Source organism: Sinohyriopsis cumingii, chromosome 3, assembly GCF_028554795.1.
Source record: "Sinohyriopsis cumingii isolate HCF-2022 chromosome 3, ASM2855479v2, whole genome shotgun sequence".
NCBI classification, from domain to species: Eukaryota; Metazoa; Mollusca; class Bivalvia; order Unionida; family Unionidae; genus Sinohyriopsis; species Sinohyriopsis cumingii.
The window spans coordinates 29,888,200-29,907,162 of NC_142963.1; the positions used below are offsets into that span (position 1 = coordinate 29,888,200).

Here is an 18,963-nt window from a genome sequence, read left to right on the forward strand (position 1 = left end):
TGAGCAGACGATCAGCGGTAGTTTACAGCAGGCATGTTAAAAAGTATTTACTTTTAAGAATATACTTTCTTTCAAGTAACTCCCAAATCAACTGTTTATTCCTTAATTTCCACTAGTTAATTCTGATTTAAAATTCAAGCCTTGTCAAGATGAATGTTATGATCAAATTTGTCGCAGAATTGCAACCGAGTGGGTTTTTGGACTAAATGAACAAGACAAACACAATGTGAGAAAGATGGAAATTTATGAATGAATTAATAAAGATAAATATATGATGTAAAAATACAATGATTCTCTCACGCTCTCAACATACGATTTACTCAAATCACTCTACACAACATTCACACATCGAAAATAAAAATAAAAATATTAAATTAAAATGAAGTACAGATCCAAGAACCTTCACGGACTGCACATACACCTCAAACAGTATTTTACACAATAAGAGATTCACATAATCTCGAACATAAATTCTGTTAAGATTCAAAATAATCTTAACACAACTAAGATTCAAAATAATCTTATGAATATAAACAAAAAATGCAATGGAACAACAATTGATCCAACATATGCTGCTAGACCCCTTGTACAGTCGCACGATTCCTTAGGTTGGTCCACGCTCTTATCGACTGCTCGCACCCTTTATGAATCCACCACGAGTACAGTCATACGTTACACGTACAGACAGCATACAGCACTTTTTCAATTTTTGCTACGTCTACGTCCGTGGCACAGACATACGTACATACATATGTATCGACAGCACGTAGCATTAATTGTTCTGGAAACTCCAGATAGCTCTAAGCAACTTTAGATGGCTTTGGACAGCTTCAGACCGCTCTAGTCATATTCACAGTCACATTGACAATCACATTTCATAGACACAATCACAGCTACAAACACGGTCAGCTACCATAACAGTCAGCTACAAACACAGTCAGCTACGAACACTGTCAGAATCGGCTTCAAACACAGCTACCATAACAGTCGGCTACGAACACAGTCAGAATCAGCTACAATAAAACCAAATTGGACATAATAATAGTTTCTGTATAATCTCTAGATATATGATAATACTTTAAATCTGCGTTGTAATAAACACATTATTACACGATAAGACATTACAAACCGAATAAGCTTCGCATATCACATAAAAATGTAAATTTAACACTTACCCCTATGGCTGGAGAACAATGGAGAGTATACTCCTTGACGTGATCCAAAAACAACCAGTGTGGTTTTTAAAAATTGGTCTTACTTAAATCCATAGGAGAGTGAGTACAAGTTAGGGTAGAATACCCGTGCATATCATGTTAGTCATGATACCTGTCACAAGTAATCTCTGTAGCTAGGTACATGTTAATACAGTCGCTTACCTGGAAAAACACATTCACCCTAGATAACGTTGTACGCATGTACAACGAGAAATAGTCGAATTGTTTTAAGACAAAACCAAGTTATTTCTTTGCCTAATTCTGTGACAAAATTTATATTTTGGAAATTTGTTTACATCGGCACCAATTATTTCTGCCGATACCGATTGTTCCAATAATCGGTCTGATTATGAGTATTTCCGATTAATCGGTACAGCTTTAGGTTACACTTTTTACTTCCAAATCACGCTTTAGTGCCACTTACGATAGAAATAATTTTGCTTATACCTCTCGGGTGGGGTGGGGGTGGCATGTATGTAAAGAATATGATAAATTGTCCTTGACTTGGACCAGGATAAATATGTTTACTTCTGTTGATAATGATCCTTGTGTTAAACCCACACTTATGGAGCAAATAAGAGTTTTAAAAAATCAATGATTCTGGTCAGGTAGGCAAGGTAGCATCATTTATTTTCGTTGGGCTCAATTTTCATGGTTTTGTATTTTAAAAAAAAACATTGAGTTTGTTGTATGCACGTCTCGGGGCATCATAATAGTGATCATCCAAAGGAATATGGATGTATACAAATTCAAACAAAGTGAATACTTGCCACTTAAAGGTATGTAGAATCAGATTCTAAAAAATGACACCCATTAGTGAAATAGTCGATGATCAATGCCTACATGACCTGTGTGACTTGTACTATAGATCGTTCACTACTTCTGCTTATAGTTGGAAAAGAAACGTATGTTTTGTTTAACTTGTATGCTGTTTCTGTATGCATATTATAAACCACTATGTTCACTCGTTTTCAGCTCAACAAAGAAGAGAAGCTTAATCCAATGAAACAGGATGTTAAGAGTGGGAAAATCAGATTTGTCAAGAATTTTTTCCCTCATCATGGTTACATCTGGAATTATGGTGCTTTTCCTCAGGTAAATTTACTCTATTGCAGGTTTTAAATATTTATTTGACCTCTACTCATTTCTTCAAGAAAAATGTGAGCATTTTATTTTTCAGGAAATAACTGTGTTATCTTCTAATATCTTGTTCCAGTTAACCAAGTAAATATTGTTATAGTTTAGTACAAAAAAATTATGGTCTTTGTTCATGGATCTCATTTTATAGTGTAATTGAGTAGTTTATAAACTGAGCTTTTTCATCAGGAATTGGCTAGTTTAAATTTATTACTGTAATTCCCAAATAAAATGATTATTAAAGAATTTATGAAATGAAAATGATCAGTCTTTTACCATAGTTTTATGAATTTTGATGTTCTACCTACATCATCATACTGAACTTGACAAAAATTCTGTGCTCATGGAAACTTAGTAGAGATGTAGCAATTCATACACATACAATGCCATCACTATATTTCCTATGATAGTATCCTACTTCAGAACCTATTCTGGTGAATACTGCATCTTGAAGATGATAAAAATTATCTTAGTAGTACTTGAATAAGAGGTATTAAAAGTCTAAGAATGAAGTTGAGAAAAGAAGGAAAATTGAAAATTTCAGCACAGTTACTTTGTGTATTAATATTCATCAGTTAGACATTTGTTATCAGACTAGTTCCCCATCTCAACAAGAAACACTACCACTTTCAGTGCAGGAAACATAATAATATTTTTAGTTTAACATGTTTAACTAATTGTTTTGGCTCTACTGGTCATAGACCAACTTGAGGAATGGCATCTTGTCTGTTGTCCCTTGTCTTTATCCAGTGTCCAGCCATTAGCACAAGTCTTTTTAATATCCTATACTTCTTAGAAGATTGCCAGGAAACTTTATGCGCACACACATCCCAAGAGCTAGTTGGTGGTCCTGAATGAAAATGGTGCAGGTCAGACATCTGTTAATGCTGTTAAGCAGTCATCTTGAAAATCTTGTCATAGCCACTCTTCCTAAATGGATAGTCATATCAACACAGGGTTTTCACGTAAACAATTCTTATAATGTCTAGTTGGTTTTAAATGAAAATGGTGGCAGTCGGACATCTAATATGGACACCACAGCCACACAGCCATTTTTAAACTCTTTATGACTATTATAGAATTAAGTCATATTGACGAGGGGTGTTTCACAAGAAGTCTTAAGATGTCTAGTTTGCCCTTGATGCAGGTCTCTAGCAGTCATGGAGATACTGGAAAAGTTTGTAAATTATAGAAATGCATTTAAAGGGTCTTGAAAAGTCATGGAATTTGGTTATTTTGCATTATCCAGTTACATTTTCATTTGCTGATGCCAAAATTTTACCAACCTACCTAACTTCATTAAATGGCTTTGTTCGAGTAGGTTCCCCTAAAACTTGACAGTCAGACTACATATAAGGATCTTACCAACATTCAAATTCATTGTACTCCTGGTTCTGAAAAGAGAATGACCTATTCAGTAGGATGAAGTATGCCCGAAGCCAGCTGTAAATATGTTTTTTGTTAAATTTACGTGTTAGGTAAGTATTAGAGGTCGTAAATTAACGTACACTAATAGTTGCTCTTGAAATTGGTAATTAAAAAATGGTCTTGGAAAAGTCATGGAAACATTTTTTTAAAGATTGCAGGAACCAATGGTTCCACTTAGACATGATGGTCATTTTGAAAATCTTAATATTGTCATTCCTCCCAAATGGACATCTTGTCAACATGGAGGTTTCACTGAACATCTTTGGTGCTCAATGAAAATCTGTCAGTCTGATGTCCAATATCGCCCCCTTAGGAGCCATCTTGGAAATCTTATTATTACTCCTTCAGAATAGAAAGTCATATTAGTCTGGGGTTTTCACCAGAAGATTTATGTCAGGTTGGTCCAAAATGAAAATGGTGATGTCTTGGCATCCAATATGGCCACTAGAACATCTTGATAGTCTTGTTACTGCTACTCCAACTGAATGAATGGCTATATCAACATGGGGTTTTCAGGGTTCAAAATTAGTAATTTTTTCACTAACAAAATTTTTACTGATGGTGTCTGATTTTCAGGAATCCTGCTACATAAGACAAATCAGTTTCTAATTCAAAAATTATTATATATTGTCATCAACTGAAAACAGTATTTCACAAACAAGACTCTAAAGTTGAACGTTTATGTTCAAGCTTTGTCAAGATGCTTTTGTTCAAAGCTGCCACATTTTGCTCAGCTTCTGAGGAACCAGCGTTGTTTTGAATTCACATATCGCTCTACCATTATCGGTTTTGAGCTTTTATTGTGTGATTCCAGACAGAACATCAACCTTATGTCAAAGCTTAAAACCTACAAGGAATCTGAAATCCAAAGAGCAGAGTGCTTGCCACAGTTATTAGATGGTCCACATGTGAATATGCTGAAATTGTGAAATTGTTGGAAATGATGTTGGTTGTAAGCAGAATATCAGGGAGACTAATGAACAACATAAAAATTATAAAGCTGAGAGAAGCTGTTTAAAGTAGTACTGACTTTAGTAAGTAAGGAGGATATTCAGCTGTTGGACATAATAAAGTTGCTACGTTTGCTTGGATGTCATGCATTAATTAGGTTCTATTTTCATCTGGAGTTTTCTCTTAGTAGCACAAGAATATCCTTATCAGGTCTGTGAAGAATCCAGTCATGTGACCATGTTCATGGGTGGGCTGGCTAACTGACTGAGGTTAAAAATATAAGTTGAATCTTAAGAGTTTTTATATGTATGGGTTTCCATGACAGAGTAAAAGTTTAAATCTCCAGGAGTAATTGGGTAGTCCCATATCAACTGTCCACACAGTAAAGAGGTGGTACTATTTCACAATGCTGCTAAGTCTAATAAAAAGTTTTGATCAATCATCAGTATTGGCAACTGAGGCTGATTAATGTATTTTGCTTCGTAAAAGAAAGATATTAAAAGTCTTTATTTGAGGAAGAACATTTGAGTTGTGAAATTAGTGAAACTTGCTTGATTAGTCATTGAGAAAATGTATATCTCTCCATTATCATGAAGCCTTTGGATATCAAAGCTGGTCATGCTAGAGTCAAGGCACAATTTCGCATATTTCAACATTTATGTTGTACATTTTCTGTTTAAATGCCTACTAGATGCTAAAGATGTCAATATTTTTGGAAACTCCTATCCGGTACCCATCAATCCTAAGGATCAGTTACCTGGGTACCCGATCAAAGAGAAATTGAATTAAATGTGAACCTGAACTGCTTTGTTGTAGACTCGTACATGCCGGACCTCAAGAGAGGTAAACGCATAGAAAGAGCAATTTGTATATATACTTTATTTCATGCTGTAATTAAAGAAACTGTATGAAAAACACGCATTTATTTTTGCTACTAGTACTTACCTGGATTGGCAGTTAAAATTCTTGTCACAAATCAGCTAAATCCATGTGGATTAGTAGTTAGTATGAAAATAACAACACAAAACAAATCTATAAATTATTTATGCATAACACTCACTTTAACCAGTCTACATGTCTAACTTCGAGTATGGTTGTGAAGTCCACAAATGATGAATGCTGTATTACATCACTGTTGAATTCTTCTTTCAAAATTTTAAAGTGGTTTTTATTTGCCCTTTATTGGATGCAACATGTTTTTAAATTTAACAAATTCCCTCACAACATTTTTCAGTCATATAACATCCATGAATCATATATAAAAAAAAACCATTTCATTTAATATCTGGTGCCATATTTTGGTCTGCTACTTATGTGTGTATCAAAATAAAATGAATCTGTGACATGTGGTTTCACATTCAAGAAATCCATATGTTTTCTTGGAAATGTTTCATGTACAGTTACTTATGAATAGAAAATAAAAAAATTAGGGGGTCTAATAATGAATAAATGCGTAGCAGCCAGTAGTCCCAAGAGACAAGCCTCAAAATGTAATTGTTATTCTGTGGCTCGCTTTTGATGTCTTTGATCATAACTCAAAAACTTTATTTAAAATTTTTGTTTAACTGGTACCTGGTTGTCCATTGCCTGGGTTATTGTAATCAAAAGGCAGGTAACTGAGTGCCTGGAAACCCGTGGTCATCTTTACTAGATATGTTTTCTAAGCCGCAGTTCACTTTATTCACATTAAGTAACATTGGCTAACATTTTTTAAAATCTCAAAAATCAATGATTTTGTTCTTTACATTGCACTAAACTTTAAAAGCATTTGCCTACTTCAACAGTTGTCATTGGCTTTTTTGAATGGCAGCACTGGGGCACATACAGTGAAAATAAGATGCAATGGAAAGGGATTATACAGCTTGAAAATCAACACAATTATTTTGTCTGGTTACATATTTAAAAAATAATTATGACCTATGTTAGAAAAGAAATATACTCTTCAGGTAACCATTATTGCAAATGAACACTGGTTTTGCAAGATAAAGGATTTATTGAGTTTGTACCCCCACCCCACCCCCATTGGGTTCAGATACCCCGTTTGTCTCACAAAACAGGTGTTCATCTAGGACATTCAACACCTGATGGGTAAAATTTAAAGATTATATTATATGCTTCTAAACAGGACACATTGACTCCCAGGCTTAAAAGAAGATAAATTTCTTTGTCCGTGTAAACACACACTTCTTTTTTTTATAAACATGCTAATTTGAAGAGTGAACCAGACTAAATATTTTCACTTGTAAACAGACAGTTATGTAGCATTTGAGATCAAGGCCAGTCTTATTTAAAATTTGACTGGGTTTTGCATTTGGATTACTTCACATCCTCTTATGATATAGGTCAAGTGAAATGTGTATAAATAAGGATTTAAAAAATAACTTCTTCCTGTTTTAGAGTTGGCATAAAGTTTATCTATTAAATGCTTCCAAGCAGGGCAAATTGACTTCTATGCCTATAAGAAGATAAATTTCTATACCCGTGTAAACACACATTTCTTTCATTTTATTTTATCAACATGCTAATTTGAAGAGTCAACTGTACTAAAAGTATTTCATTCTGGAAAATGGATCCATGCAAGGGACTATAGAATATCTTCAGTGCCAAAATGGGGGGCCCCGAGTGTCCGAGTGGTCTAAAGCGCTTGCCGTTACGGATCACTGCCATCTCACCTCTGTCTGCGTGAGTTCGAGTCCAGCCTCGGCTAACGTTGGTACGTGAGAAAGCCTGCCAGTAGCTTCTCGTGGGTCGGTGGTTCTTCCCTGGGTTTTCCAGGGTTCTTCCTCCACCAATTATACTGGCCGCCATGTATAGCCTATCTTGTGCTGAAAATGGCGTTAAACCCTACAACAACAACAACAACAACAACAACAGTGCCAAAATGGCTGATTCAGAAAGGAAGAATATATTTACCTTAATAGGTCAGAAAAAGAAAACAATAAAAGAAGATAAAGACAATTTTAATAAACAACTTCAAAATTGCAATAGATAAATATACATATTCCTTGAGTTGACAAAGTTTATGGCCCGTTGCAGTAGGTCAGGGGTCACATGGAAGAAAGGTTTCATTTTAAAACTGATTTTAATGGTTAGGTACACATTAATATAACAAATTTTTAAATATGTTTTGTACAAGTTTATATATATTGTAAATAGGACCATTCCGCTATCGTATTTCTCATTTTCTTGACATTTGAATGAAATGTAGCTAAGGTGGCGCTCTACAGCAGTTTCGTATTTTGCATGGGTTAGGATTTTAAAGAAAAAGAATTTCCCCGGCTTTCCTCACTGGTTATACTGGCTGTTTAAAAAAGACCTTGTATATCTTAGGTATAATTCAAAGAACCTTTAATTCCCTTTATTTTGGTATATGATTGATGGGTGTAATATGGGTTAAAGAGTATACAGCTTGGCCTTACTCCAGATGTGCACCTTTCCAAAAAGTGCTAGCTCCACTTGGTCATTTTCACTTCCTGAACTTCAGAGGTAAATTGTATAAAAAACAGAGCTGATAACTTTTTTTACATTTTATATATTTGGTAATTCATTCATTGCTCTTTGAGAAGCTGGTATTGTCTAGTCTGGCAAAATTCATTTTCCCTATTTTAATAGCTGCTATGGATAGTGTACTTTAAACAAATTCAGGCTGATTTTTTTAGCACAAGGGAGCATTCATTTTAGTTAGTGTGTTTAAATCATGTACAATTTCCAACAGTACAATATCCAAAGAAATATCATCCACATTACATTAATGTAGCATAGAGGTATGCCACCATTCTCTCCATTGTGCATGTTTTAAATGCAAACAGCTTCACCTTACATACGTCACTCTCTCAAAAGCATATAATAACTGGTGAGCCCCCCCCCCCCGCATTTTTTTCTGCATTGACTCCTGACCAATTGCAAAGGGACCCAACTCTTGTGTCACCTTGGAAATATCATTTTGGGATATTGTAAAAGCTTACTAATTTTGCTAGACTAGACAATGCCAGCTTCTGAAAGTGCAGTAAATGAATTACCAAATATATAAATGTTATTGGCTCTTTTGTGTGTGTGTGTTTTACAGTTTATCTAAGCCCAGGAAGTAAAGATTACTAAGCAGATCTAGCAGTTTTTTTTTTTTTTATAGGTACACATCTGAAGTAAGGCCAAACTGTATACTCTGTGACCCATATTACACCCATCAATCATACATTTAAATAAAGGAACTAAAAGTTCTTTTAACGGTGGCTGAGACATACAAGGTCTTTTTTTAAATAGCCAGTATATCAGTGAGAAAACTGCAGAAATTCCTATTCTTTAAAAGTCTAACCCTATGCAAAATACAAATCTGTAGAGTGCCACCATTGTGCATTTATCATGGTATAAAATATAAGTTGCCAGATAACACAGCTTACATGTATATAATACACTTTGAATGTAATTTGCTGTGTGATTTTGCAACAGTCATATATGCAGAAAAATAAAAATGTTGAACTATTCATCATTTTTATTGTCCTCATTTAGTTCTCCACCTTATGGTGAAGCACCCATTCAGTAGATACATCAGTCTCTACACCTGTCTGTAGCTATGCCTGTACTTTGCATTCTAATAATAATTCAAGTGAGATGCCTAATCCGCATAAGCACTATGCAGTGGTAAGTCTGGGTGAAAGGCTTTTCAGGGTTGGATGTGTTATAAACAACTAGTTTCAGAGCTGCAAAGTGTTCAGTTTTTTTCATATGTGTCCCATATTTTGGCCCTGATTATGTCTGTACATTTTCTTGTTAAAAATTGTTTGTTAATTTAAAAAATTCAAAATTTCCTTGCAATATTCTGTTGATAGCAAGCAATTCCATTCTGAGTGTAAATGTATTGCATGTACTGGTATATAGGGATATAGAGTTCTAAAATATGACTGGTTCATTCATAATCGATGCTACCATGCCAGTCTTTAACCACCATATTGGATTGTGCAAAGCAGTTTACACTATCACTGTATCTCATCTTTGATATTCTACTTCTAGTTTTGTTGAAAAGGAAAGCAGAGGATTCAGAACTTTCTCCGGCAGAGAAAAGAAAATAGAACTTGAAGGACAGTTATGCTATCTTATTTAGATTTGTGAAACCATCTAGTAAAGGAGAATTTTTTTTTGCAAATTGTGTAATTATGATTTCACAATTGGGCATGGAGGTGACTATTGCCATAAAACAGCATGAAAAAGCTAATAAACATCGGCTTGTGGGTTCATCAACAACTCAGCCTGAACTTGTTACATTTATAAATGGCAGAAAGAACCATTATCTAATTCGATCGAAGTTCAGTTTACTAAATTTCTTTCGCACACTTTCTCCAGACAGTAAAATCACAAATTATTACTTGTATGCTGGAAGGAAAATAGTGAAGTAAACATTTTTTTTCTCACAGAATTTAGCTCATCAGTGAAAGATGGTATACTGGAATTGATGATTGAAAAAACAAGGTGCAGAAAAGGCTCCTATAAACAGCCTGAATCTAATGTCAGTTTGTTGCACTCTTGCACCTTCAGCATGGGCACCCAAATGGAACAGGGTGCCTGTTCAGAAGGTGCAAGAGTGCATTACATGCATCTTTGACATTAAATAATTAAGTTACTGTCCTACTTTATTGATGGTTGTAGTTGTTGTAAATAGTTACATATGCATTACAGCTTTACAAATCAGTATTTATTTTTGAGATATTTGTCATAATCAGTCAATATTTTTGCACTTTGGGATGGGCAGCTATGCAGTTTTAAGATTATATAAACCTTATGAAATGTATGGCCATTAAATTCCACAGTATGGAACAAAAGTAATTTTACATGATCTGCATGAAACAAAGGTATGATATAACACCTTTACTGACTGTTTTTTTTTAAAAAGCATTAGAAGAAAAATGATAGCTTCAAAAAAAAGGTTTCGTGAAAGGTTCTTTAGCGTTTGAAAGTGTAATTACCATAATTGCTCATAAATTTACTCTATAGTTTGTACTTAGCGTTTGTCCATGATTGTAGGTTCTTCTTCATATTATGTTCACTAGCAAACAGGAAGTTCTGCAGCTTGACGTCAAGGCCAGTCTTATTTAAAATTAGACTGGGTTTTTCCTTTGGATTGCTTCTCATCCTGTTATGACATAGGACGGGTTAATATATATAAATAGTGATTAAATATAAACCTTGTTCCTGTTTTAGATCAGACCATGGGAATCCATTTGTGTTTGTGTTTTTAAAATATATTATTTGAAAGGAATTATTAATAATATTCATTGGAATTACTAAAATGCTCATTGACTTTTGGATTAATACATTACTTTGGATTTTTTATGGAACCTGTTCAAAGACATTCTGGATTGCATCATATTATATCTGGACATTCAAGACTATTGGAATTTATTCAGAACATTCTGTATTTTTGGACCTGTGATAGCACTTTTAGGATTGTATTTGTAATGTAATTCAAAATATTGAATTTTCAATTTGTATTGAAGGGAAATAAATTGTTTGTTGATTTTAAAATATTGGTTTTACTTTCTTTCTGTTAATATTTTAAGACCTAGAAAAGAATGTAGACCTGATTTGGAATTTACAAAACTCTTCAGGTATAGTACAAGATTCAGACTTTTATGTGAAACTCATTTGGAAATATATCATGGTTCTACCTAAGCAGGGATCATCCTGGGCTTCGCCAATGTCACAAATTGCGATTTTTTTTCCTTCTTGGCGACAAAAATATCCCATCTGGCGATTTTTTTGGCGACATACGTTTTGGTTATTTAATTTGTACATACAATCATGGATTTGGACTGGATAAATTAAAAGGCAGAACGAAAGGAAGCCACAAACTTGACTAAGCAATGCATTGGTATCAATCTGTTACACAAACAATCCTTTGTTCTTATTGACAACCCCATCTTTACAGTACATTGTTACATCATAATCTGCTTATGCTGACATCTGGGCTGAATACTGTATGCTGCGATACAGTCAATCATGCTACCGCACTATACCTACAACTGACCGACTTCTGAAGACGCGAATAGAACAGATACAATTAATTGTATGGCTAATCCTTCTGTTTTTTTTTTATACATATACCAATACAATAGTTTTGCTGAACCTTCATAGAAAACTGATAAGCTTTGAAGTACCGACAACTGTGTATAAATACAAAGCAAATGGAAACAATCTAAATCACAATTACATCTGTCGCCAGTGCAGCATTTTACTCATTGATCTTTTCCTTTTGCCATCAGTCCTGTGTTACGGCTGCAGAGACTTAAACTCCGCAACAAGAAATAGCAAAAAAAAAAAAAAAAAAAAAAAGCAGTTTTGCATAATTAATAATAATTATTTATTTCTCAATATACAGGAGTGAAAGAATCCCGAAGTTGGGTGTGAATTTATGCTTATATATACGGTCCAATATTGCCAGGTGTTGACTCGTGTAAGTTTCATTCGTGGGAATGGAGATCCTATTTTTCTTCTCGAGAAAATTTATACAGCATTCAGTGATCATTCTTGGGATGTAGGAAGCAATTCGCTACAAGCTTTGTGAAGCTAGCCATAAAAGGGCGGGGGGGCTGCTGAGAGACTACTGGTGTCACCTGTCAGCACTGTACACTGTGAACGTGGATTCAGTAAGATGAACTTCATAAAAACTGACATCAGAAATAAGCTCTGCATCTCATCTCTCGAGAATTTAATGAGAATCAGCATGTACAGATGTGAAAAATTAGACTTTGAAATTGCATTCAACAAGTGGGCAGCCCTAAAATCGCGACGGATCTTCATGTAACACTTTGTAACATTTTGTTAATGCTTCTTGTAATTAAAGTATTAACTAATCCATCTTTTGTAATTTTCATTGCCTGTTACATTAATAGACTATATTAACACTTGGAAAAATGTACACTACTTTTTTTGGCGACACTTTTTGAAAATTGGCGACAAAATATTGAGGTTGGCGATTTTTTTGGTGACAACTTTTTAAAAGCCAGGACCATCCCTGCTAAGCAAACGATTTCAAAATTTGCAGCAATATCAGCTTTGCATCCATACTGCAGGATTGCACAGTTCAAGCATCTTTATAACTTGCTCAAGTAAAAATGTACATGAAGTCAGGTGAAATCACAAAAATAGCTAATAATCCTGCACATCAATTATATCTGAAATACATTTAAAAAAGAATAATTGCCAGTTTCATTGATAATTTCATTCAGTGAAAGGTGAAAGTAATACTTTAATGGATTTGCGTATGCATGCTGTTGATAATTGCAGTCTCAACATAGTCCATTTGAGAAGCTGTCATCCGTATCTTGTCAATGTGTATTGATTAATAGTCATCGAGGCAGATTATTTACTTCTTTTTAGGGCTAAGGTGATGGCTCTATTGCAGAATCTTTATTAACTAAGTTTATATTTTGGTCAGTGTTTCAGTCTTGAATGTTTGTTTTCTTCTTTTCTGAATGAGGAAGGGAATTTTCCTCAATCTTTTATGCAGTTCTGGAATCAGAATTCCAGTATATTATCGTAGTGAAGTATCCAGTGCTCAAATTTTCATAGAATTATTATTAACTGCTTTAGGAGTATTGGATCTTAAACTTTCTGGTAATTTCAGTCTTATTGATGAATATTTCTTGAATTCAGTCTGATTAACTGAAATTGAATCTGACTTGGAATTGACCAATCAGATGTCTCAAGTCAGACATAACTTTATGTGTCAGGAAACCAGAGTTTATGATGTTCATTTTACTTAGATTTCAAGTGAACAGCATGAACATTGATCTTCAGATGCATTAAGTGATGACAGTTTTAATTTAGTGCTGCACCACTGAGCTTGCATTATATATAGTCGAATATAATAATGGTGTTTTTGTATCCTACAGACCTGGGAAGACCCAAACTACACAGAGCCAGAGACTGGAACCAAGGGAGATAAGGATCCACTGGATGTTTGTGAAATTGGTAACAAGGTGGGTGCCAGTTTGTGATGTACTGTAAAATCTACATGATAAATGCTAAGAGCTTAAGTATTTTGAAATTGTTTACACTGGCATTTTGGTATTTTTATAGCAAAAGAAGGTACACCACTCCCTCAATAACTCGCGCACATCGGGGTCCAGAAACATCGACCGCACTATAAGTGAGGTGCGAGTTATCAAGGGACCTATAAAATAAGCCCAAAACCAATAAAGTGATTGACGACATAACGGAGAAATAAGGGGGGGGGTAGGCAGATTATACTGTTGAATACTCACTTTATAATCATTCTGAGATTAACTGTTAATAAATATCTCTTCATAACGGTGTACTTTATTTTTTCCTCATAGGACAACATTAATTTCAGGATAAATTACAGTATATTGAGGCGATCATCGAAAACATTCCACTTAGTTTCCGTTCGCGTAACGTGTACCATTTCACACATTGTGTACTACGTCACTAATTTTTATGTTGAATTGGATACATTCTAGTTTTATTGTTTGATCCAAATTAGACGTTTTTTTTATATATCAAAGATCGACTCTTTTCGAGAAACAGTGTCGATTGAACGATAGATAGATTTGAATGTGATAGAAGTAAAATGGAAAACAAAAAAAAACCAAGGGTCAATCAGTACTAACATATTTAATTGGTCTATAAATTTAAAACAACGTAAATTAGAACAAGTTAACACTTGCGGTTTTTGTGCCACGCTTGACAAATATCAATTCACTTTTTGAAAAAATCAGTTATTTTGTGTGTGTGTGTGTGTTACTCTTTGGTTTCTCTGCCGCTGAGCAAAATCCCTCAGATTTGTCAACTGCACGAGCTTTACGTAGTCAACATTTTGGGTCTCCAGCCACCTTATGGCAATATCAAAATATTTGATTGCTTCCTGTGCAGAGGGGTGGGGGTGCAACATCTGCATCTGCATCACTTTCAACACTTATGTTACTCCAGTTAGAATCGTCTTCTGCTGAAAATTTGTTCGCTATAGAAATAATTATAGTTTCATCTGACATGTATTCGGTTGTGGGGCAATCATTGTCAGCACAAATCCACTCCTCCGTATCATCAAGAGAAACGCCCATCTCAGGACCATGAGTCTGTACGAATTTCTCCCAAACAGCCTCGGCATTAATGACATCAGTTTCACTGAAACATTCGAAGTCACTATCATCAACATTGTCTCTGTTACTGTTTTGCTTTACGTCAAAGGCAGCTCCAAGACCCTTAATCCAGCACTCGAGGTCTCTTGTAATCGATTTTTTTTTTAATGCAACAAACACTTCCCCAAGCTGTTGATCAAAACAAAGCTGGCATGTACATGTAATTAGGTTCTCACAGAAGTACTCACGGGTTTCGATGTGACGGTCGATTGACTCTTTTCATGTTTTTAATGAACAGAATATGTTGTGATTATAAAATGTTTACACTGAAACGGAATTAAAGGATTAGAACATGACTTTAACACAGGAAGACGTTTAATTGGTGTTTATTTCATTCTCTGTTGCCACCTGTTAGCATTTACCAGAAGTTTTCATTGATCGCTATTTCACCAGACTGTTTATTTACAGTATACTGACAACTATTTATCATAAAAACTTACATAATATATGATATCTTTAAACAGAGGTCTCGCTAGGATTTTAAAACTGGGTCTTTCTGCCTCTGAATTCAATCACTAAATATCAGTACATTTTCTCACTTGTCCGCTAGTCAAAGCCTTTGAACTAGCCGCCTAGCTGTTGCATCATGTTCTTTTTGTGTTTTTTTTAATGTACTCTTATAAAATGGCAACAGGACATCAAAGAGTCTTTCAGTCACTGAATTCTGTCATTGTAAATATCTGCACAGTTAACTGATCAACACATTTTCCCACAAAGCAGGTGGCTGAAACAGGACCGGCAAATCTTTGAATTTTCCCGCGCACCTATTACATGCGTACGGAGGACTCCCGCCTCAGTGACTTTCTGTGTCCCAGATCAAAAATTGGTGTCCAAATACGCGTAATTAAGCGTTTTCGAGACCTCTGAAATTAATTCTTTTATTTAGCACTTGCAAATTTCAAAATATGGATTATATTTTTACGGGCATTAATCACCATTTTCGATGATAAAACGAGCAATGTATCAAGGTTTAATTTATCAATTCTTATTGTAATTTTTTCATGTTCAGCATATTTTAAAGATATTTTAAATACATTTTCTCTGGAAAAAAATCGGGAGCCAAGACAGACACCGTGTTATAAGCGGGATCGCGAGTTATCCGGGCGCAAGTTATCGAGGGAGCGGTGTATATTTATATATATATTTATATGTTAGTGCATTGTGTGTTGGAAAATAGAAACGAGGTTTTTTTGGCGCCATATTGCACAATGTTAGGAGTGCAGAATAGCTAAAATAAACGAGTTCTGATTTTTCCATACAAATGTGGTAACCTTTTATTATGTCCTCATTTTTTTAAACCAAGGACTGAATAATAAAATGATTGGAATCAAAGTAGTTTTATTTCTGCTAATGTAATGTGAGTATAGAACTTTAATTGAATGAACAGCAAACAATTTACAAAAATATTTATGGACACATAGCACCACCCAGTGACCTCGAAATTGGTAGACTCCACACTTCAGCCATTTATTTGAAAGAATGTGCAGTTTGGTCAGCTTAACATTGAAATTTAGTCCTATATGGCCTTGGAATAGCTTTTCAGTTGGTCTTGGATGGTTGGATTTTGTTCTGCAGATCAAACTAGATTCTGCATCTCTAGTGATGGATCAGAATGATTTGTTGAGCCAATTCTGTATGATGTTCATGTTTCACTTGTGGAACTAACCTTGACAGCTTAGTGCTTGTATGTTCTAGTTTTGCCATGGAAAGTTCGAAATCAGAAAATTAAAAAAAATTGATATTCTTTTAAATGGAATTGTCAAGAAGGAATCTTGAATTTTATTTTTGTAGGTAGATCAAATTAATTTCGTGTTTGTTTGAGTGTAGCAAATTCTTCTTTTGGACATTTAATCTAAATTGCATTAGAATTTTATGTGAGAATCAAATTTTTGAACCTATCAAAATATAATGAAGGAATATTTATAGATTCTTCTTGCATGGGATGTAACTGATGTCAGGGAACGATTTTTTTAAGACACTTTTTGGTGCTTTCTTGGTTATCATTACTAATATTAAAAAAACTGTGACTTCCTTTCCAGAAAAAAACTTTTTGCGGCCTTATTACTTTTTAGTTGGAGAATCTGAGGACATATTTCTGGGCTGTCTCTGCTAACAAAATTGCAATTGCAGTTTGCAGATTTGCATGCATTTTATACTGTTAAAGACATGTTTTTTATCTTATCTCATTCTCCTATCTGAAATTTAATCTTGGATTCCTTCGTAACTGTTAATGGTAAGACATGAATTATATTGAACTTCCTAATTTTATATCCTGCTAGCTCAAATGTTATCTTGTGAAGTGAATAAGCTCACGTCAGTCACTTTCTTTTAATGTACTGCAAGTCAGATGAATATTTTCAGCATTTTTTAATATTTAACAATTTTCTTGTAAAAGTTACATATATATGAAAGCAGTAATTTTACCAATTAAAAATATTATTTTATGTTACATAGTCTTTACTGTGAAAACGGTTTCCTCATTTTGATTTCCTCATAGTTTATGTACATCATTTAATTTAAAATAATAATAATAATAATATAAATGACTTTATTTAAAGAGGGTAACACAATTAGCTAAGAACTAATATACCTTGAGACCCTCATACAAAGAAAGGATTTTATTTATTTTAGCTGCATCTCTGAAGCCTATGGATATATTGGGTTTGGAAGAAGGAAATAGAGTGGGCATTTCTAATCTCAAATTGAAAACGATTCATGAGAAAAGTTCCAGAGTATTGAAAACTTTTTAAAAATAATTCCTTATTTGGTTTGGGAATTTTATACTGTTTGGTAGACATGGATTTCAGGTAGGGAGTATTGCCAGGTAGCCTATACTGGAATAGTGATTGTAATTATTCAGGAGCACTATTATTGGATATCTTGTACATTAATTTGGCTTTTCTCAAACAGATTAGGTCTTTAATAGGTAATATTTTTAACTTACCAGCTAAATTTCCTTGCTTCCTTTTTGGATTGATATTAGCCTAAATGCTCTTTTTTGAAGATATGCCAGCTTTGCTATGTTTTTATCATTTGAATTACCCCATACTGTATTGCAGTAGTCTAAATATGGTTGTATGTAACTGTTATAAAATAGTTTTCTGTGCCTTTCAGGGAGAAAATGTCTTATCCTACTGAGAAGCCATAAACTTGAATTGACTTTTATTAAACTGATGTTTGATATGTTCAGTCTGTGATAGGTTATTATCTACCAAAACACCAAGTAGTCTGTCATGACAGACCATTTGCATATTTTTTCCTTCCATGTCATAGTTCATCACTATCTAGATTCTTCCTTTTTTTGTCGTGTTGAGATAAGTAATATTTTAGTTTTACCAGTATTTGCCACCATGCCATTGCGTGTGCACAAGTTGTCCAGTTTATTTAGGGCATTCTGTAAAGAAATTTTGAGTTCATGCTTTGTGTTTTGGATGTCTGACAATGTTGTCATCTGCATAGAGATTGAGTCCCTTAATAAAAGTGGTGGGTCATTAGTAAATAATATAAATAGTAATGGACCTAGAATTGAACCTTGTGATACTCCATATTGAATTGTTCCAGGTTCATACAGAAGATTATTTATATAAACATGTTCTGTTCTCTCACTTAAGTATGAAGTAAACCATCTAATTGTTCTTTCATCACACTGGTAGATTTTCAGTTTCTTCAAAAGAATTTTGTGATCCACCATGTCAAAAGCTTACCAGAAATCAACAAAAACAGATCCTATTATTCTACCTTGGTCAAGTGCTTGAAGCCATTTATCAGTTAGGGAGATCATGGCAGTCTCACATGAATGTTTCTGTCTAAAGCCTGAATAATTAGGATGTAACAGCAAGTGTTTGGTTAGGTATGACATGAATGAGTCATGACATGTTTTTCAGTAAATTTGGACAAGTTTGGTAGTATTGAGATTGGGTGGTAGTTATCAGCATCATCCTTAGAACCAGATTTGTGAATAGGAGTTAGGAGTTACTTTTTCAGTTTTCCATATTTTGGGGTGAGATGAGGTTGCAATTCTTAAATTGATTATGAATGTTATGCTATCTAAAATAGCAGAGGCAGAAAATTTAATGAGTCTT

The 18,963-nt window shown here is 34.2% G+C and overlaps 1 protein-coding gene across 2 annotated transcripts in view; it reads left to right on the top strand.

Annotated features, from left to right (window-relative positions):
* LOC149802615 (uncharacterized) overlaps positions 1 to 18,963 on the top strand; it is a 101,387-nt gene that overhangs the window by 13,945 nt on the left and 68,479 nt on the right. For both annotated transcript variants that reach the window (XM_089951924.1, XM_089951925.1), the window contains exons 3-4: positions 2,190 to 2,309; positions 13,616 to 13,702. In XM_089951924.1, coding sequence (XP_089808050.1) covers positions 2,190 to 2,309; positions 13,616 to 13,702 — 207 coding nt within the window. The remainder of the gene's footprint in view (positions 1 to 2,189; positions 2,310 to 13,615; positions 13,703 to 18,963) is intronic.